The sequence below is a fragment of the Dermacentor albipictus genome, chromosome 1 (genome assembly GCF_038994185.2).
Source record: "Dermacentor albipictus isolate Rhodes 1998 colony chromosome 1, USDA_Dalb.pri_finalv2, whole genome shotgun sequence".
NCBI lineage: Eukaryota > Metazoa > Arthropoda > Arachnida > Ixodida > Ixodidae > Dermacentor > Dermacentor albipictus.
In genome coordinates this window covers 21,479,052-21,500,573 of record NC_091821.1, presented here as the reverse complement: position 1 = coordinate 21,500,573, position 21,522 = coordinate 21,479,052, and the positions used below count along the sequence as shown (strand labels likewise).

At 47.3% G+C, this 21,522-nt stretch overlaps 1 protein-coding gene and 1 long non-coding RNA gene across 2 annotated transcripts; one reads left to right on the top strand and one right to left on the bottom strand.

Moving 5' to 3' along the window:
• Positions 1-2,844, top strand: LOC139054740 (uncharacterized). The gene is made up of 2 exons (XM_070532290.1): positions 1-344; positions 1,877-2,844. Exons 1-2 carry the CDS (start codon positions 300-302, stop codon positions 2,264-2,266), a joined length of 435 nt encoding a protein of 144 aa, XP_070388391.1. The 5' UTR covers positions 1-299; the 3' UTR covers positions 2,267-2,844.
• Positions 2,845-16,545: 13,701 nt separating this feature from the next.
• Positions 16,546-20,078, bottom strand: LOC139054739 (uncharacterized). The gene is made up of 2 exons (XR_011511468.1): positions 19,908-20,078; positions 16,546-17,577 (listed from the first exon to the last, which is right to left on the bottom strand). It is a non-coding gene; the product is annotated as an uncharacterized lncRNA (long non-coding RNA).
• Between the last annotated feature and the right edge of the window lie 1,444 nt (positions 20,079-21,522).

Genomic DNA, 21,522 nt, shown 5'->3' with positions numbered 1-21,522 from the left:
TATTTAAGATCGCGCGTATTCCATCGTGCGCCTTGATTTCGCGGCACTTCGGTAGTTCATGGTTTTCGGTTCCGTGGCGCAGGCAAGCTCGCGTCTCGCGAACGAATCCCGAGACAGCGTGCCACGGGCAAGGCGTGCCCACAGAATCGCGCAGCTGCTCGTGACAGCCACCCGACGCACGTTCCAGCGACGCACGTTCCAGGTGCTAGTGCCAACCACGCGACGTAAGCTCCGGCCCGGCTCCAGGGATCTCGTTCCGCTCTGCGTCCACACCAAAAGGCAGCCGGGATACGCGGTGGATGACGCCGAAGGACTTGACACGACGGCGAGGCTCCAACGAAAGCGTAAGGCCCTTGTTTCGCCCTATGCTTCGTCGCTCAGTGCGGTAACCAAAAGCTCTCACACACGCCGTGGTGGCTTGGCGGTTATATCGCGCTCTCCTCAGCACAAGGTCGCGGATTCGATTCTGCCTCGACATATGCCTGTACTATAATGTTAGCCGCATTGCTGCTCGCACAAACGCGGGAGACATTTCGGAACAAATGCAAGCGCGAACAAGACAGAACATGGGAAGACCGCTTCTAAGTAACTATATACAACTAACGAGAAGAAAGGGGGTTAACCGAGAGGCCCGATTTTTATTAGTCATATCATAAGAAGCCAACAAACACTGGCACCAAGGACAACATAGGGGAAATTACTTGTGCTTAATAAATGAAATAAAGAAACGATAAATTATTTGAAAATAAAGTGGATGAAAAAACAACTCGCCGCAGGTGGGAACCGAACCCACAAGGTTCAATTCCCACCATATTCAATTAATGTATCGTTTCTTTATTTTATTTATTAAGCACAAGTAATTTCCCCTATGTTGTCCTTGGTGTCACTGTTTGTTGGCTTCTTATGATATATATACAACTAAATATTATGTCATGTTATTCTGTATAGCCGTCTTTTAAGCATGCTGTCGACCCAAAGCCACATTGCTGTGCATGAATTAGGTCGTTGTTGACCCTGCAATTTAGGCAGGAAATGCCATACCGTAGCTTTGTACCTTTCGATTTGTTCGCGTTTGAATTTATGATGTTAGTACCTAAGAATACAGCCACGGCTGACGCGAAGAACATATGTCGCAGTAGGACATGGGTAAACAGCGAACCATACCGCGCGTAGTGGTTTTTACGTACACCAAGTACACAAGCAGCTGATTTACGCGCATATACATAGCAGCGCCATTTTTCGTGTATTCAAAGGCTTATCCTACAATGTGAGGTTTCCACAGCACGGCAGCTTGCCGGTATTCATTCGCTGTTGACAATGTTCAGTGACATACAAAAATTCAGCTAAAATTTTGCTTTGAGAAAGGACATTTTCGTTGTGCGTAACGAAATGAAGGTTGCTGATATCTCTACGCTAGGTTTCACAATTGTATCGCAGTCAAATGGAGGCTACGCAGCGTTATCTCGCACTTGAATGCTGCCCCCGAGAAGGAAAAGACAACGTTTTCACATTCTGGGGCACATTGCGCAAATTCACATCGCATCGACGTGGTTCTCGCTCCTCATTTGGCGAACGCCAGTGGTACTTGCTATCCCATTGCCTCACTACCGTAAATTACGATATCTAAGTAGAGAAGCTGCACACCCTGGCGTCACGAACACCCCGACGGCTGCCGTCAGGTTCACTATAGGCAAGTCATTTTTCAACAAACTTGACACACGTTAACTTTCTGTAAATATGAGACGAATATTAGGCTAGTTTCGCAACCTTACTTGGCGATACTTACTCTTTAAGGAGACAGAAACCACGCCTTAGCGATGTGCTATGCATGTGAACAACAGAGTGGAGTGCAAGCACGACAGGTGCTTATCCGCAGGTCTGCAAGATGGCACCACAGCGCGGCCGCCTACGAGAGTCGGCTGCGTGCCTTGTCGGCAGCTGTCCCATCGTGTGCCTGTCGGTCAACCAGCTCTTCTCCAAACTTCGCTGCGTGTGGAGCATCTCGGGCCATCACCAGGTGGACCTCGACAAGTCATGTACGGCCAGCGAAGCCGACGGGTGCCTCCACCTTGAGGAGCTGTCCCTATGGAACAACTTCCTGTGGGTCGTCAGCATCAAGCTACGCAAAGGACAGCTGGGCCTGGCTTGCCTGTGCGGACGCGTGGTGTCTTTGGCCTTCAACACGCGGCTCAGGCGGTCCTTCATTCTGGTTCATTGGCCGCTGATGCAGCACCTCTCTATCGAGTTCCTGGAGCTGCTCGAGTAACGGATGTCACCAAAGCAGTCCCAGTTACGGGACGGCCTCGAGCTTAGCGAACACCTGAGGCACGCCAGGCTCTATTACCACCTGTTGGACGATCCACCCAGGGAGCCGATGGACACGCTCCACTCCATAGTGACCACGCTCGACCCGCTAGAGATGGTGAGCGTGCGCTTTTCGAGCGTGGGCGTGAGCATGTCGTGTGAGCTGCTCGACAAGTGCGACGTCATGCTCACGCACGTCTTCCTCGAGAAATGGACAAACGTGCCCGATACTCAGGCTTTGATGCGCTGAGGCGCCGGGCTACGCGCAGCGCCAGATCCACGTCGACGAGCTGTTCCCGACGGTCCACTACCGCTGCGTGCTGGCCGACCTGCTGTTCTGTACCGCAGTCATACAGAAGCTCGTCTTCAGCGGCTGTGCTTCATATACGTACGGCATGCTGGACCGTCTCGCAGCGTTGTTCGTCCTTGTGGCCAGTCGGTGCGCGACTCGATGAGTGGCCAGGAGCATTTGGCTCTAGTTTCTGCTTAGCGCGACGTTCTTGGGCATTTCAGTGTATATTAAAGAGTTTACGTTATCTATTTTGGTTACTTTGAACTGTTCAATCATGTCACACAGACAATGGGACAAGCACAGTGACTAAAGTAGTCTAGTAGCTTGGGCCATTCGTCAAGCGCTGCCTATTGTCTTTGCAAGGAGACTACCTTTGTAGTTAGGTATATGCCTGAATGAGGCTTGGACGTAACACATTACACGTTGTAATTACCAGCATTCAGAAAAAAAATTTTACTCGGCAACGTTCACTCCACTTCATTTACTTTTTACATTAACAAATTACATCTAAACAGTTATTACGAGGCAAGTTTCCATATGCAACGCCGGTTTAGGCGCATAGAATTTTCCGGGAACTAAAGTAGAAGGCCATGGTCGATGGCATGCTGTAGCCTGTCGAGCATTCATGTTCAGACTGGCAGACCCATGCGATCAGTATTTGTTTCCTTATCATGGAGCTGCACCACATGTTTGCCGACGATTTGCACAGGCCTTTATATAGGCTCGATAGCGTTGATCACGTAGGACGATGACGCAAGGAAATGACCCAGGGAAGCTTTTTTAACTCTCCTTTGGTGCTATAGGGATCGCACCCTTTTCTGTCACCAGCAACAATTTAATGCTCGACTTCTCAGAGTAAACAGACGCAAGTTTTGGAACCTTGAGCAAGAATAATCATGTGCGGAAGATATTGGTACGTTACAACATCGGCCTTTGTCACAGCGCGCACACGAGAGAGTATTTATTGTCGGTGCCGGCGTCCTCATATAGAAACTAGGGAGTGTAGCCAACGAAAACTTTGAAAAGTAGTTGTTTGGGAAGGCAACTCGCGAAGGGCTACCGAGGACACACTGAAGAACCAAACAAGCTCGCTGAGTTTACTTTGTTTGAGCAATATTTATAAAGGTTGAGGGGAGAGTAATGTATGGTATGGTATGAAGAACTTTATTGAGGTCCTGAGGGATCAGTCTGGGACTGGTGCGGGCCACTCCCACGTCGGTACAGAGAGGCCGAGCCCCTCTGCTATCACACGGGCCCTCTGGACAGCCCTGAGCTGGTCCGCCAGCACTTCACTGTGCAGCATTCGCTGCCACCACTGTTCACCTCGAGAACCATCACCGGCCAACGCCAAGCAGCGCCACAGCATGTGTTGTAAATCGAGCAAACCCCCACACTTACTACAATAGACTGAAACCCCGCAGTCCGGATTAATTTTATTCATGATGACAGGGTTAGGGTACGTCCGTGTCTGCAGTAGCCTTAATGTAACCGCCTGCGGCCTATTTAATTTAGGATGTGGCAACGGGAATGCCCTGCGCCCTAAGTAATAGTGCTTGGTGATTTCGTTGTAGGTTAACAGTTGGTCCCTGTACTCAGGAGCGGGAGATCCAGCCCCTTCAGGGAGTACACGGCACACTAATCCTCGTGCCTCCCTGTGCGCCACCTCGTTGAGGTTACGCGGGGCTCCCTCCACTGTCCCCATGTGCGCCGGGAACCAAGTAACGGTATGCGAAGTGATATCCCTACCCTGCAGCAGTCTGTTAGCCGGTTCCGCAACAAGTCCTCTCGAGAAGGCTGTAATCGCAGATCTCGAGTCGCTAAACACCAAAACTCTTCTAGAATCAATTAGTGCTAGAGCAATAGCCACCTGTTCAGCAACCCCTGGATCTTTGGTATAAATGGAAGCAGCATTTCTAACGCTCCCTTTGCCATCTACTACCACCACCGAATAAGCATTTTTACCATTAATCCATGCGGCGTCAACAAACGCAGACTCCTCCTCCTGATCCTTTGCCTCTCGTAACAAAGCCCTAGCTCTCGCGACCCGCCTCCCTACATTGTGCACGGGGTGCACATTCCGCGGAAATGGACGAACCATGATATTTGCCCTAAGGTTCACGTTCAACTCGTGTAGGGGCACCCTACCGTGCGACACAGCCACCGATTCTTCAATTGACTCTAATATATACCTACCCGGCGGTGTACCTAGCAACCGCTCCCTCTGTGCGGAACGTTGAGCCTCAGCAATTTCATCTAAAGTATTATGCAAACCCAGTCGTAACAACATATCGTTTGACGTAGTCATAGGCAGACCAAGCGCAGCCTTGATGGCTTTTCTGATTAATGCATCCAATTTATTTTTCTCCCCCCTATTCCAATTTAGCATAGCTGCCACATACGAGAAATGACACATAATAAATGCGTGAACTAAGCGCATTGCACCTTCTTCTCCTAAACCCCTATGCCTATTAGAGATCCTTCTTATAAGTCTTATGGCCTCCTCCGTTTTCTTGGTAATACGCTGAATGGTTCTAATGTTCGATCCGTTCGCTTCAAGTACAAAACCCAGGACCCTGATTGCTTCAACTTTGGGTATCACCGACCCTTCCCTAGTATGAATTCTAATGCAAGGCTCAACGTCCGGTACCCAACCCCTCGGCCTACGACCTAGCTTCTTAGATTTGAAGATCAACAACTCCGACTTTTTAGAGGAGCACTTGAGCCCCATGAGACCCAGATACTCCTCCGTAAGCGTTACCACCTGCTGCAGCCTAGCCTCAAGCTCTCCATCACTACCACCGACACTCCATATAGTAATGTCATCCGCGTAGATAGAATAGCCAATATCCTGGACAGTGTCCAGTCTATTAGCCAACTTCGACATCGCCAGATTGAATAACATAGGCGAGAGTACGGATCCCTGCGGAGTACCACAGCAACCCAATTTAACGACTTCCGATTTTATCTCCCCAAACCTGAGACATGTCTTTCTATCCGTAAGGAAAGCCTTGACAAAATTGAAAAGCCGCTGCCCCAAATTCAAGTCCGATAGCACCCGTATAATGAAAGAATGTCGGATTTTATCGAAAGCTTTTTCCACATCAAGTCCAATTAGTGCCTTAGTAAATGTAAATGTAATGTAAATGTAATGTAAATGAGTAATGTAAATGTACTCGATTTCATTTCAGAAAATGTTCTATTGATTCCATCATGACGGAAGAAAGCATTATTGTTGGAGGAAAAGTGTCCTATTGCTATCGGTTATTATTTTTTACTTTTGTGACGTGTCCAAACCGGTCCCGAATAAACAACTTGCTGCTTGATACTGTCTCGCCTTGCAGACAGCTTAAGTCACTGGATGTGTACCACTGGATTTGTTCTTGAACAGACACCTTCGGCAGTACGTGTGCAATATCGGAATGCGTCCATTCTCGGCCAATCACCTGTAATGGATGTGGAAAGGGGAATCAAGGGCTATGTATGCATTTCGAATGCACTCCTATAACTACGAACATCGAAGTGACCTATTCACTGTTCACCACAGGTTACTTCATTGCCTCAATGACTCATTGGGAGGACAGGTACCTCTCTTTAGCAGCCTATCTTAGATCCAATGCTGGGCCAAGACTTCTCCCAGTGATTTCCAATTACTCGCGTTCTACATTAGCTGAACCCACCTTTACCAGTGAATTTCCTCATCTTTTCCTCATCAATTTCCTCATCAATTTCCACAGCCATTTACCGTATTTTCTTTCCCACGAAACACGTTGTCTTGCTGTGATTAATGCACCCCCGGATAACCACACCTTACGTGACTCGCCACCTCTTCTTTTTAATCTCATCAGCGGATGTATCAAGGCCTCGTGTTTTATCCTCTAATCCACAACGATGCCTTCCTGTCGCATGACCTCAAGCCTATCAGCTTTCGCGCTACCGTTTCTTTCGCGATATTTACTTCCTTCTCGAAATCATTCGATATCCTGCAACTCGGGCACTTTCACAATTTCATGACCGCATACAGACAGTGCAGCACTGAATAGCGACTATAAATATGCCGCGCTAGTTCTCCTCCCGAGGTACTAGTGCCGCGAACTTTGTGTGTGTGTATATATATATATATATATATATATATATATATATATATATATATATATATATATATATATATATATATATATATATATAGTCGAGAAAAAACAGGGAAATTATTTAGGCGCTTCAAAAATGTCCGCTGCATAATAGTTAGTTAAAATAAGATAGATACACCAGTAATATTCTCGCTTACAACTACGGTAACATTCAGCCAATTTGTATTTACGCTTTAAGTTTACTTTTCATACAACCAAGGCCCGAATGTTGTGTCGTTCCATTTCATTCTATATTCTTATCATGCATCGCGTAGTAGAGCCGATGCCAGAAAAGACACCGCTGCCGCATCCTGCGAGGCATTCGTAGACATCTTGGCCAATCTCGTTTGCCACACAGTCTGCCTTCTCTGGTGTTACCACGCGACGTACATAAACAAAGTAAGCATTATTATAGCTAATAATTAACAACAGCGTTAAAAAAGAGGCGCGTATAAAGACGCATCATTACTGTGACTCTACCAGTCTAATGTGGTCTTGTTAATGAACAACCAATAACTTTAATCTCAGACACGTAATTTTGATATCACGCGTCTTCAGAACGCCCTTGACCTCGCGGAATTTCGCTACTTCATTTCTGTCGGTTAGTACATGCTGCACAGAATGACGCCACTTCGCGAGAACGGGTCAACCTCTTGTCTCGTGAAGGAACTCTTGAGAGCCTGACATGAGCAAGGCCTGCTCACGAAATCCCGCAGGTGTTCGCGTGAACTGGGCGAGGCCCCGTATAGCGTCCCGCCCGACTCAATTTCCAGGATATTGCCCGTCACTACGTCGAAATTTTCATGCGGTACTGCTACGCAGTGGATGACGCCGATGGACCTGACTCGACGACCATGCTCCAACGAATGCGTAAGGCCCTTCCTTCACTGTCGGCTTCGCCACACGTTCAGCCGTGAACAAAAGCTTGTCACATGGCGCTGTGGCCCATTGCTTCGCTCTGCGTCTGAGCAGAAGTTTCACGCATTCGATTACTCAATAGCCACAATCAGATGATGTCCGACTTACTACTGCCCTTGAATCCTAACATATCGCCACAAAATTCGTATTCGAGGTTTTAATTTATTCTAGCATTAACATAAATTGAGAGCCGAATAGTAAAAGAAAAAGAACCACTCCTTACAAAATTGCTATTTTCTGTCGTTCAGTAGCCGGTCTTTAGCCATAGTGAGGACCAATTCGCACATCGTGGAGCTTCAATTAGGCCAGTGCTACAAACGCAGGCAAAGATTGAAATGCATTATGCGGCTTACTCGCTTCCGATTTGTTCGATATAGGCCTTTAAGAACATACGTGCGTATTTCCAATGCTATGCATAGGCATAGTTTTCTTTGTTTACCCGAGTGCAACATCTGTGTACGCTTTCCAATGTACCCTTCCGCGTGTAGCCTTGCGCGGCTTAGCCGTGTATGGGGAAAGGGAGATTCTGTGGGTTCAGCCGATGCCGGGTGTTCGGACCTTTTAGGCCCCGCGGCGGAGGCAACACACCTTTTTGGCCTTTGCTTCACATACACGGCACCCCCGGACTGGCCCACCCTGGGTAAATTGGTAGGTGCCTTTTCCCGTGTCTCTCTCCCTCCAACCTTTCGTGTTTGTCCCACTTTCCACCTTTCCTGTCTTCTCCTGGCTTCCCTTTACTTCCAATTTTTCCAGGCCGCAAGGGTTAACCTTGTGTGAATAGCCAACCTAGGTTATTTCGTATTTGGTTATAGGGGTAACGTACAGCTGTCGTTTGCAGGACCTGTTTTTACAGCTCCTGCGGCGTCCCCTTGTAGGGCTACACGATGGGTGGCTGGCGTACGGTATTGCCGAAAACTACACTTTCCTCTATGGATAGTTCCTTCCCCCAACTCCCTGATCGCCCTCAGAAAAGAGGGCGCACCGACGTATTTAGTTTTTTTAGTCAGCAATAAGAATCTTTCCCCCGTTTCCATGTCATTCATTCTGAAGAATCAGATAAACCAGTTCGAACAATTTCACCCTTCCTTGTTTCCAAGTCATTGACTGAAGTATTTGGTCCAGGTTATAAGGCGTCGAGGATGGCAAGCGGTGATCTCCTCTTGGGGCTCCGCGATCAGAAGCAGTATGAGAAATTGCCAAAACTAGTGTCATTTGGGGAAACCCAAGTAATTGTAAGCCCACACCATACGATGAACACAACCCGCGGCGTTGTCCCGGAAGATGACTTGATGGGGCTCACTGAGGCTGAACGCTTGGAGTGCTTCAGTGAACAGAATGCTATCAACGTCAAAAAATTAAGATGAAGCGTGACGGCAAAGAAATCAAAACCAAGCACCTGAAACTTACATTTGATCTCAAGTGTTCTGCCCGAGTCTATAGAGGCCGGGTACATCAAGCTCCGTGTTAGGCCATATGTGCCAAATCCCCTCAGATGTTTAAATGTTTAAAATGCCAGCGTTTCGGCCACAGTTCACAGAGCTGCCGCGGCCGCCAAACCTGTGCGAAATGCAGTGCCCATGAACATACCTCTGAATCTTGCGAGAACACTCTCAATTGTGCAAACTGTGATGGGGACCACGCCGCGTACTCACGGTCGTGCCCATACTGGAAAAAATTAAAAAAATAAATTGTGACTATAAAAGTAAAGGAAAACATAACTTTCAAGGAGGCACGCAGGAGGGTATCCTACCTGCCAAAGAACACATTCGCCGATGTGACGCGTCATGGAGCGGTGACACAACGGCTTCCGGCGGCTGTACGGCCCACACGTAGTGAGCCGGCGGTGACGCCAATCGGCCTCCCGGCGGCTGCAGCTTGTGCTGTTCCGCCACCCCAGAAGAAGGGACCATCAACCTCCTGGCAGGTGGCCTCAAAGGTCTCGTCCAACGTGTCCAGGCCTTCACGTCAAACACAGCGCTCGGAAGAGCGCGTGTCCAGCGCCTCGCAAGAGGCGATGGACACAACAACCAGCCAGACGGTGCCACCAGCGCTTAAGGAGCGGCGAGCTTCTCTCGACCGCTCCAGAAAAGACAAAAACGCGCGTCACGGCATCTGCAGAGAACCCGTGAGCTAATCCTCGTCTTCTAAACATAGAACACACAACTCATTTACCATAATGGAGACTCAAATACTACAATGGAATGTTAGAGGACTCATTCACAACCTAGACGACATTACAGAACTTCTATACAAGCATCATCCAAAGTTGCTGTGTATTCAAGAGACACATCTGAGACCCATACAGACAAACTTTCTAAATCAGTATATAATCTATCGTAAAGGCCGCAACGAGGGTAATGCCTCAGGCGGGGTTGCAATAGTTACGGACAAGTCTGTATAGCCTGTCCAGAGATCGCCTTCAGGTGGACACGATTCCGTTATCATAATTAAAGTATCACTGCCTGCGCTTTACGGGTCACCTCCTCTTCCAAAGTTTATTTCTGTCTCCCACTTTCGGGTATATTTTAAGTGCCTCGCTATCCCGTTAGTGAAGTATATGTCCACAATTTTTCTATGCTCCTCCCAGCCAATCACCTGCGCATAACACTGTAATAAGACTCACGTTCTCACGTCCTATTGTTATATCACACATTTCTTCCTCCATGATCCCAAAACTTCTGACAACATATGACTTCTTTACTTTTTCACTACCCGGAAGCCTTATAGCGATCAAGCGTAACTGGCCGATTCCACTCAGAAGCCTTTCAACCATGTATAATCGAATCAAGACCTTCGATTGAATGCGCCCAAAAAATGCCATGCATAGCCAATTCAAGGACAATTGCTCTTCTTTGCTTCTTTACATTCTTCAAAGTAAACTCATTTCTCTTCACGATTCCTATTTGAAGTCGCGCATTCATCCCGGGTGCGCTAAATATTTTAGCTCGAAAGCTAAAGCGCAATGACGCGTTAGGGTAGAAATGGGTGGCGAAGTCTTTGTGAACAAAGCGAACATGCAATCCATGTGAAAAAGGAAAAGAAAGAAGATCGCTGAACCCTCATGCTCTTTAGCTGAGAAATTTGTAGCAACAACTTGCCTAATAATTCCTTTATACTCAGATTCAGTGCAAATATACGATTCAAAAAGCAATGTTAGCAAAAATTCGCTTGAGAAAAAATATGAGCACTAGAGATGGTAATTCTCTTCGGATGCAACAGACGCAGAATCTCGACTATGTGAACTGCGATGCGATTGAATTTTTACAGCGAAGCTATTATACGCTAGGTTCTTGCGCTTTGTGTGCATAGACAAGAAAAATGGCGGCCACCCCTGAGCTAAAAGAGCTAAAGGATAAAGCAGAAGCGTATCGCCGCGTATGACCCAGCTGCGTTTAATCGTGAGAAGTGTCAAAACGTATTGTGATAAAAAAATCGCCGTAATAGAGAAAAGTAAGACCGGAATAGAAACTGTTTAGTATGGATTTCGGTTATACGTCACGGGCTCTATAGGCAAACCACATAACCTTATCTCAGTTGTGTTCCACCCGTGCAGTGGGTAGACTGCGTGCGGTGAGAACTGCGAACGGACAGCGCGGCTACGAAGAACGCCGTCGCGAACAGAAGCGGGACTGTGCGCTGCGACAACGGGCGGCACGTAATACCGACGAAGATCGTGCGGCAAACGCCAAGCGTATGTACATACCTTTGGTTGCATAACCACTACAGACCCCACTCCCTTCGTAATTGTGGGTGATTTCAACGTAGACATCTCTCGGCCAGATGGAAAGTGGTTCGTGGCGTTCCTCTTGGAAAGGTTCGGCATTTAATGTTACACAAACATCAGTGTGCCCACGACGCGTCATCGGTCGCGTATATACCTCACACTGACCAAGAACCTTCCAGTGTCACCACGGAGCCACTGGCTGTATATCACAAGGATCATAAAGTAATAGTCACCTCGGTGAACAAATAATAAAGAAAAAAACAATAAAAACAATCTGTTAAATGTCAAGAAAGCATTGAGTATGCAATTTAATAAAACAACAACATAAATTGAGAGAGAAAAGAAATTCATTTTGGTATGTGTCTATTATTTTCAAACAACGTATTTATTATCAGCACATTTATCACCATATATACAGCTCCACTGGTTATCCACCTTCACAGAGTGGAATGGTTCTGAACTTCTTTCACTCCTCGTTATCTAATTCTACAAAAAAAATATTAAGATTTAAGTAAAAGGCCAGGCTCTGAAGAACACAGCGGTGTAGGTGCCATGCCCATGCAATGCGTACTGCTACGAGCCAGCTGCATTAACACTGAAGCAACCGCGTATCGCCACAAGCCTTGTGTCCTACGGAACCTCATTAGAATGACATGCAGCAGAAAAGCTTTTACCGATCACAATGAAGAGCAAGACACAACGGATTCCACTGCGATTTTCTCTGGACGTAGATCAAGTACTGCTCCTTGATGCAATGCAGCCATGTTCGCTATAGTGACAGGCTCACAATGCTACCTTACACAGGCCGCGAGGAAGTCAACACAACGCCGCCCCATCGTCTACAGGATATCCTCGATATCCTGGAGTGCCACACTAACTCTCCCCAAAGGGATAAACGGATAAATTTCGTCCATCTTGCGAGGGGGGTGGCCTTCGGCTGAGTCGTACTAGTGTTCCTGTATATGCTCCCGCATATACAGGAACACGAGGTCGTACCTAAAACCCCTAAATGTGCTAAAGGTAACGACATCTCTTCGCTCCTCCTCCTATGCCGGCGCGCCTTCTCTCGGCTTCTCCCGAGCGCCGACGGTGGCGCCACCTCGGCCGGGCACAGCTATCAGACGCTCCCAACGTTGGCCCCTTTGGCGCGCAGTGCAGTACGCGCCTGAAGGATTTGGTTGTTGCATTTCTGGCAGGAGAGGTTCATAAATGAGTTGATCCAATAACTGCTGGTATCCACGTTGGATTGCTTTATCGATGCTATCTCCACTGCGATCACTTCGGTTGCGGTATCAACGGTGGAGGTGGTGTGCTCAAGAGAGATAACAGAGTGTTTTTTCTCGAACGGTGCCTTTTGATCAGCCTAATTTGAACTTCAATGCCACCAACAAAAATTCGAGCAACATACGATTTGCATGTGGATATTTACCTTCTACTTTTTCAAAACAAAAGTGTGGGTTCTAGGCTTCGTAAGAGCCGATGTTGGTGAACTACTTCCATAATCTGTAAAAGGCGCGTTTGCTCGTACTACAAAAAGGTTTGGTAATGCATCGGTCCTTAATTTATTGATGCCATAATTCCGAAGTATTTGGCTTTCAAATTGGTCTTCGGTGAAGTGTTCCTAAGATTAGTACGCTAAGATTTGGCATGGCACAACTTTTTGAGAAACGACACAAGGCACGGAAGAAAATATACGCCGTGACATTTCACAAATAATTTCGAAAATACCAACTGTTGATATATCAGCGCGCCGTGTGCATGGCCAGAACAATTTTATCAACGTCGAACGTTGAAAATGGTCTGTGTCATTGCGCGCCCCTTCGTCAGAGGTTTATCTTGCCCGACCTATCCGCGTTAGAAATGTTTCAACCAGCTTTGATTTGCATGACATTTTTGAACCCAATATAATTTCTGCTGTGTTTATCGGATGTCTGCGTTCTGATTTATTATGCGTGCAGATATGGCGCACACAAGATATAGCCGCCGTTACTGTGCCTAGGCACAGTAACTGCCGACTTTGGTAACAACCCCGAAATTACAAATGCGTGCACCAATGCTCTCTTCAAGAAAGCTAGACCTGCACCGCGTGTAGCAAGAACAGCGGGGTCTCAAACGATGAGAACAGCCTTTTACTCTCGAATTCATCAGCGGAGTTCAAATGAAAAAAAAAATACGCCTAGCAATGCGCGTCACTTGACTACGCAATACGCGTCACTGAACCGCGGGTCTAACTAACATACGAAGCGCAACTTACGTGTTTGAGCCCAGCAACGGTTTCAACTACAACGAAACGAGTGCGCCAAGCAATGTGCGCAACATCATAATGTAGCCTTGCCGAACCAGAAGCGCGAACGGTGAGGCTCAGACCACATGAAGCACGGCTTTCGTAGCAGCGAGTGAACGTTTACAACTACAACTGTGCCGAACGTTATTTAGTGCGAAGAAAAGCTGCAGACGCTCGCGCTTCTCACCAAATCGTCCGAAAAAATACGAGTGACTTCTGTTGAACGGCCACTTTCCTCGCAAAGGCTCGGGTCCTGCGCATTTTCAAAGTTTGCGGGGCCGATCCTCTGCAGCCAGGCGTTGTGCCCCTTCCGGTGGCAGTTGCCAGCCTGCTCCTTGCTTTCCCTTTCCTGTTAACTGTGTATATGTATATGTGGGTTCAAAACAAATAACAATAATAATTCTTCGTTTCATCGCTCTTTGCGCGGTCTATAACTTCTTCTCAACCTTCTTTGTCAGTGTCCAAGTGTCTACCCCATATGCCAGCACCGGTAAAATGCACTGGTTGTACACCCTACTTTTCAATGATGATGGTAAGCTTCCAATCAGGAACTTACAATGTCTGCCGTGTGCGCTCCAACCCATTTTTATTCTTCTGTGAATTTCATTCTCATGATCAGAGTTTCCTGCGATTAATTGATCCAGATAAACGTACTCCTTCACAGACTCTACAGAGGCTGACTGCCGATCCTGAGCTCTTGTTCCCTTGCCCGGCTATTGATCATTATCTTTGTCTTCTCCATATTAATCTTGAACTCCACTCTCACACTCTCTCTGTTAAGGTCCTCAATCATTTGTTGTGCTGCTGAATAGAACAATGTCATCGGCAAACTGAAGGTTGCTGAGGTATTCGATCTCAATCCTTACTCCTAAACCTTCCTGCAGTTGTAATAGCTTGAATACTTTTTCCAAGCACGCAGCGAATAGCATTGGAAAAATTGTGTCTCCTTGTCTGACCCCTTTCTTTATAGGGATCTTCCTACTTTTGTTGTGTAGAATTAAGGTAGCTGTGGAATCTCTGTAGATATTCTCCAAGATATTTACATAACCGGTCTGTACTCCTTGATTATGTAATGCCTAATAATTATTATTTTGCTTAAATATGTAACGTGTTTCTACTGAAGCAAAATCGATTAAATGGCTGGAAGTAATTAGAAGACGTGATCAAACGAAGAAATTTGCTGGGGATAACATGGTTTCGGCTAATACAGAACCAGGGTAATTGGACATCACCGGGAGAAGCCTTCGTCCAACATTGAATAAGTAATTGGATGTGAGAAGAGCAGTAGCTGTCCTCCCAGTGAATAATTCAGACAATGAACTGACCTGTGGTGTAATTACAGTTACAGGATCGAGTGCGTCAGAAAACTGTTAAAAGGTACCTGAAAAACCTTTTTCAGGTACTGTTCAAAATGATTCATACTGTAGACGCGAGACATTTCTGTCGTGAATACTTTCACCAAGTATTACTCCCATATATGCTGAGGGAAACACACCATACAGTTCTTAGGTTCAGTAATTCTGCCGCACGGATTTTTCTTATCCCCGACATTTTTCAGTGGGTGATGCGGTGCCATTCTACAGTGAAATTACGCCGTGTTCTGGAAGACGCCTTCTTCTCAGCTCTCATTGGGTCACAAGGCGGCTACGCACACTCTGATTGGCTCAAAACGCACGTCTGGATAAAGACTACAATATGCGAGAATTCTAGAGAGTAAAATTAACACCCAATGTAGTGCAATGCAAACGCTGCACTAACTACTATGTTTGTTGGCGTCTTATGATATGGCTAATAAGAATCGGGCCTCTCGGTGAACTCCCTTTCTTCTATTTTATTACATAAGGAGGGTCTCGAATCCGGCAACATTGATGCCTTCAGGTAGCATGTGTAGGTTTATTGACCGGTTGCCTTCACCCAAAAAGATCACGTTCTCGTGACGCCTGCGGCAGAAAGGATGTTCCAAATCCACCGTCAAGGTTTGTGAGTGGTGGCGCTGGCTGATACTCCCAGGGTTCTACTAGGGAACACAAATACATAAGAAAGTGGATGGGGAAATGGCACCGCGGTAACTCAATTCGTAGAGCATCGCACACGCAATGCGAAGGTTGTGGGATTGTTCCCCACCTTCAGCAAGTTGCTTTTTCGTCCACTTCTATTAATTTATCGTTTCTTTATTTCATTTATTAAGCACAAGTAACTCACCCTATGTTGTCCTTGGTGTCAGTGTTTGTTGGCTTCTTATGATAGGCGCAAGATAGTTGCTACTCAACACACCAAAGCCGGTGTACGAATCCTCTATGGAGCACAGAACTAAATTGTTGCTGGCGATTGGAGAAGGTGATCCCCATGGGCCTAATGAAGTGCTGAAAACTGTTCCGTAGATAATTTCCTGGCAACATCGTCCCAAGTGGTCCTCCCTATCGAGAATATATAGGAGGGCCGGTGCAAGTCATCGGCTAAAATCTGTTGGAGCTTTATGATGAGGAAACAAAACGATCGTCTGGGGCAGCCAGTCCGAACGCGAATGTCCCAGAGGCTTCTGCGTCGTACTGACCACAGGCCTTCTGATGTAGTTCTCGCCAAACTCTGAGTTCGAAGCTGTATCGCCTATTGAAGCTTGTTTCGTAAAAACTGGTTGCGTGTAATTGGGTACTGTAAAAAGTAATTGAAGTGAGCGTTACCGAGTAAAAAAATTCCTTTGATTAAAGGAAAAAATTGCGTGTAACTTGTTACATGCAAATATGATTCGGGCATACACCCAGTGGCACGAGTAGTATGTTTGCAAAGACAGCAGCCGGCACATACATAATGGCCCAAGCTAGCACACAAGTTGGATCCCTATGTGTATCCCATTATTTATTGTGAGACATCATTCAACCATCAAAACTGACCAAAGTAACTAAAGAAAGCTCTTTAATATGCATTGAAAATCACCACAATCTCGCGCTGATCTGCAAGAACAACCAAACGCACCAGGCCGCTTATCGGCTCCCTCAACCCTATGGAGCGGCCCTCGAGGTGCAGACCGTTAACTTGCAAGTTGTACTTCTCGAATGTCTCCAGCTTCGCGCCTCGACTGGGGTCGAGGATGAACAACGCTGCAAAACCATGCAGCGTCCCGTACGTGCCTGTCTCCCAACGGCTGACGACGAACTCCTTGATGTTGCGATGCAGGACACGAGGTTGGGCAGAATGTAGCAGGAGTCGACCGTCGGAAACAGCTCGTCGACGTGGATCTGGCGCTGCCGCGTAGCACGGCAAATCAGCGCATCAACTTCTGAGCCACGGGCACGTCGATCCAGTTCTCGAGGAATACAAGCATGCGCACGACGTCAGACCTGTCGAGCAGCTCGCAGAACATGCTTTAGAAGCGCACGCTCACCATCTCTAGCGTGTCGAGCGTGGTCGCCGTGGAGCGGTGCGTGTCTATCATGTCGCTGGTCGTGTAGTCCAACAGGTTGTAGCAGAGCCTGGCGTGCCTCAGGTGTTTGCTGAGCTCCGGGCCGTCCCGTATCTGGAACTGCTTTGGTGACATCCGTGACTCGAACAGCTCCAGGAGCTCGATGGAGCGGTGCTCCTTCAGCGGCGAGGGAACCAGAATGAACGAGCGCCTGCGCTGCTCGTTGTAGGCTAAAGCAACCACGCACCCGCGCAGGCAAGCCAGGGCGAGCCGTCCTTCTCGCAGCTTGATGATGATGGCCCACAGGAAGCTGTTCCATAGGGACAGCTCCGCAAGGTGGAAGCACCCATCGGCTTCGCTGGCAGCGCATGAATTGTCGAGGTCCACCTGGCTATGGCCCAAGGTGCTCCGCACGTAACGAACCTTGGACAAGAGCTGGTTGACCGACAGGCACACGATGGGACAGCTGCCGACAAGTCACGCAGCCGACTCTCGTAGGCGGCCACTCCGTGGTCCCATCTTGCAGATCTGCGGATAAACACCTGTCTTGCTTGTACTATGCTCTGCTGTTGACATAGGAAATCGCTAAGGCGTGCTTTCTGCCTGTTTGAAGAGTAAGGAAAATATTGCCAAGTAACATTTAAAAAACTCGCATAATATTCACCTCATATTTACAGAAATTCAACTTGCGTAATTTTGTTGAAAAATGCCTTTCCTATACTGAAACTGACGGCAGCCGGTGGGGTGTTCGTGACGTCACGATGTGCAGCTTCTCTACTTAGATACTGTATTTTACGGTAGTGAGGCATTGGGATAGAAACCAATACTTGCGCTAGCCAAATGAGGTGCGGGAACCACGCGAATGCAAGTGGCGCCGTGCAATGTGTATACCCGAATATGAAGGCGTTGTCTACTCCTTCTCCAGGGCAATTTTAAGTGCCAGAACACGCCTCGTAACCTTCACTCGACTGCCGTAGAATTGCGAAGCCCAAAGTAGGGATATCAGAAACGCTCACTTCTGTACGCACGATGTCAAAGTCGTTTACCAATGCAAAACGTTAGCTGCATTTTTCTATATAACAGAACATTTTCAACAGCGAATGAATACCGGTAAGTAAAGGTACCGGCTTATGTACTGGCTGTGAATAGCCCCAGGTAGTGGACGAATCCTTTCATTACGCCAATACATAGCGCCGCGTTGTATACTCACGTACAGCAGGTACATGTGAAGGGAAGAAGAGAAAAAAGATCACCAGAGGTGGTATATTTCAATGCCTTTCTATGTCCTGCTGGGACGTGATACGCTCTTCGCGTCAGCCGTGCCTACACTCTAAGAAAAAAAGGACTAAAAGAGGTAGGGAGGTTAGTCCTTTTGGGGACTAACTGATTTGCCACAACCATTAGTCCTTTTGGGGACGAACTGACACGGGATGAACTGTTACTCCTCATGCGCTTACTCCTTGGGGGACTAACAGTTGCCCCTGCCCGATGGTCCTCAAGGGAGTAACGGTAATTCGTTCCGATGCTCCGCAAAGGTGGAATTAATTAAATTAGGCATTTATACCCAAATAAAAAATATAATGAGCTGAAAAGAAAAATGTGCCCGAGAGCAGGATTCGAACTCACGTCCTCTCACTCACAAGTCAGGTATTCTAACCACTTCTCCACGCCGCTTGGTTGACAAGACGGCATATTTAGACAAGGTTAAGCATGGGAATGCAAGTGCGGCAATATAAAAGTGACTCCGTATTTTGTGCAAGCTATGCAGTGAGAGTCTAACGTTGAGTGTACTTGCAACCATAAGCGACTGCGAAAAGAAATCAGCCCGGGTATTCTTAAGGTGATTTAAACTGAGGCACTATGCCATATATACGTGTAGCGAGCTCAAACGGGTAACCGAAGACGACAGAGAAGGGCAATTTCTCTGTCGCTTAGCGTGTGCCGTTTGAGCTACATATCGCTTCAGTTCGCAACCTCCTTGGAACGGAAGGAACTTAGGTACTATTGACCAAGAAAATCTAGCCGTCTATCAATGACTTGCGCGTTTAATGTGTATCGCTCATTTATGGGGGGCGCACGAAGGGCATGCCTCTTCACATTCCAGTATTAAGTTTCACGTAATTTTCTCACGCAGAGGCAAGGTGCTGCTTTGCATGTAGTTAAATAGACAATGCACGAACTTCGAACCATTCACAATTTATGGACAATACCGTTCTCGCCGCATCGCTCCATGACACGGACGAAAACAGCGAAGTGCCTGGGGAGTAACTGTTGCCGTTCGTCCTCCCATTGCTCTCTTTCCGAGCAGGGACTAAACACTTACTCTCCAAAATTTGCACACGGCACGCACATTCATGCAGTTAGTCCTTTGAGGGACGAAAGCGCCCTTTTTAGGACTAACGGCGCAGTTACTCCCGTTTTCCCCGGGATTTTTCTTAGAGTGTATATTCTTAGGTACTACCAGCATAAATTAAAGCGGGAACAAATCGAAAGGTACTAGGCTACGTTATTGCTTTGGCAGCTTCACATGCATGTTTAACAGAACCTTAAATCATGCACCTCAATGTGAATTTGCGTCGACAGCATGCTTAAAGACCGGCTACGGAACAACAGCAGAAAGGGCTTTCCCATTATTTTCTCTTGCTCGCACTTGCATTTATGCCGAAATGTCTCCCGCGTCTAGGACAGTAGTTGTGCGGCTAGCATTATAGTACGGGTATACCTCGAGTGAGAATCGAATCCCAGACCTCGTGCTAAGAAGCAGAGCGCGATATAGCCACTAAGCCACCACGGCGTGTGAGAGAGCTTTTCGTTAACCGCACTGAGTGAAGAAGCAGAGAGCGAAGTAAAGGTCTTACACTTTCTTTTGAGCTTTGTGGTCGCGTCATGGTCCTTCGGCTTTATCCACCGCATAGCAAGGTCGCATCTAGGTGTGGAAGCAGTGCTGGACGAAATCCCTGGAGCCGAGCTGGGTTTTCGGTCGCGTGGTTAGCATGAGCACCTGCGCGATTCTGCGGGCACGCCTTGCCCGTGGCACGCTTTCTCGGGATTCCTTCGCGAGACGCGATGTTGGCTGTGCGACGGAACTGAAAACGACGAAGAACTGAACTGCCGCGAAGTCAAGGCGCACGATGGAAAAGCGCGCGATTTTAAAAATTTCCTTTTTCGAGAACTGCAAGAGGGGAAATGGTTAACGGTGAATAATTGGCAACATAACATTGAACAGGTACGGATAAAGGCGCTAGATGCGAAACACAAGAGTGACGTGTCTTCTTTCGTCCCCGCTTTTTGTTCCGGTATTAATTATGCGAAACGTGAATCTCGATTTATTTATTTTGTAGGACAAAACGGGGGACGCCAAGGGATGGACGACTGTGTGGTTAATCAGATCGGCCAATTCTTTATAATGGTGATCATATTAAAAACGAAATCACGGAGTTTTACGTTCTGAAACAACTTTCTGATGATAAGGCATTCCGTAGTAGGGAAGTCCGGACCACCTGGGATCCTTTAACGCGTACCTGAATCAAAGTAAAGGAGTGTTTTTCGCCCCCATCGAAGTGCGGCCGCCATGTCCGGGATTCGATCCCGCGACCTCGTGCTTAGGAGCCCAATACCTTAGCCACTAAGCAACTGCGGCGGGTAGTGGTGATCATATAAAGGTCGAACTTTAAAACAAGCGCGAAGTGATATTCCTAACGCGAAGAGCACACCTTGTATAATCCACAATTTGGCCCGTTAAGGGCAGCTCCCGCACATGTGCGGTAGCGTAAACAAGCACCAAATGATGACACAGGTAAACTGTGGTCCACTTTTAAAAAGCACAATATAACGCGTGGTTTCCGCTTTGCTGGCACTCGGAAGATACTGTCGCTTTGGCTTCTTTTAAATCCCTAAATGGCACCAGTGGGAGAGTGGAACAAACGACGCAAAACATTATTACACGTACACTTCAAGTCTTCCAATACTTCCAATGCTTCAAATCTTCTCCACTACGTTCGAGTGTTTTTCGCGCTCTTTAGCCCGTAAAAGACTACTAAAGGCAAATAACAAGTCAACATTGACTGTTACAATATAATTCCAGAACCCTCGCAGCGTTTATTTAATTAGTGCCAGTTAATGCCTTAGTTCAAGAGAAAATCCCGTCTGAAGGTTCTGGATGGATGGATGGTGTTAGGGTTGGCGTCTGACACTACGTGGCGACAGGAATTTCGCCCGACCTTCTACCAGGATTCGTCGAAATGAGGGATGACTTCTCCAGCGAGGGTTACCTTCAGGCACCTTGCGCACAAAGGGCCTTCTACCAGGATTCATCGAAAAGGGGGTTGACTTCTCCTGCGAGGGTTAACGTCAGGCACCTTGCGCACAAAGGGCCTTCTACCAGGATTCGTCGAAATGAGGGTTGACTTCTCCTTTCCTTGCTCGGTAATGCAGGAGGAGGGGCCCTCTCTCTGTGCCTGTCACGTGACATCG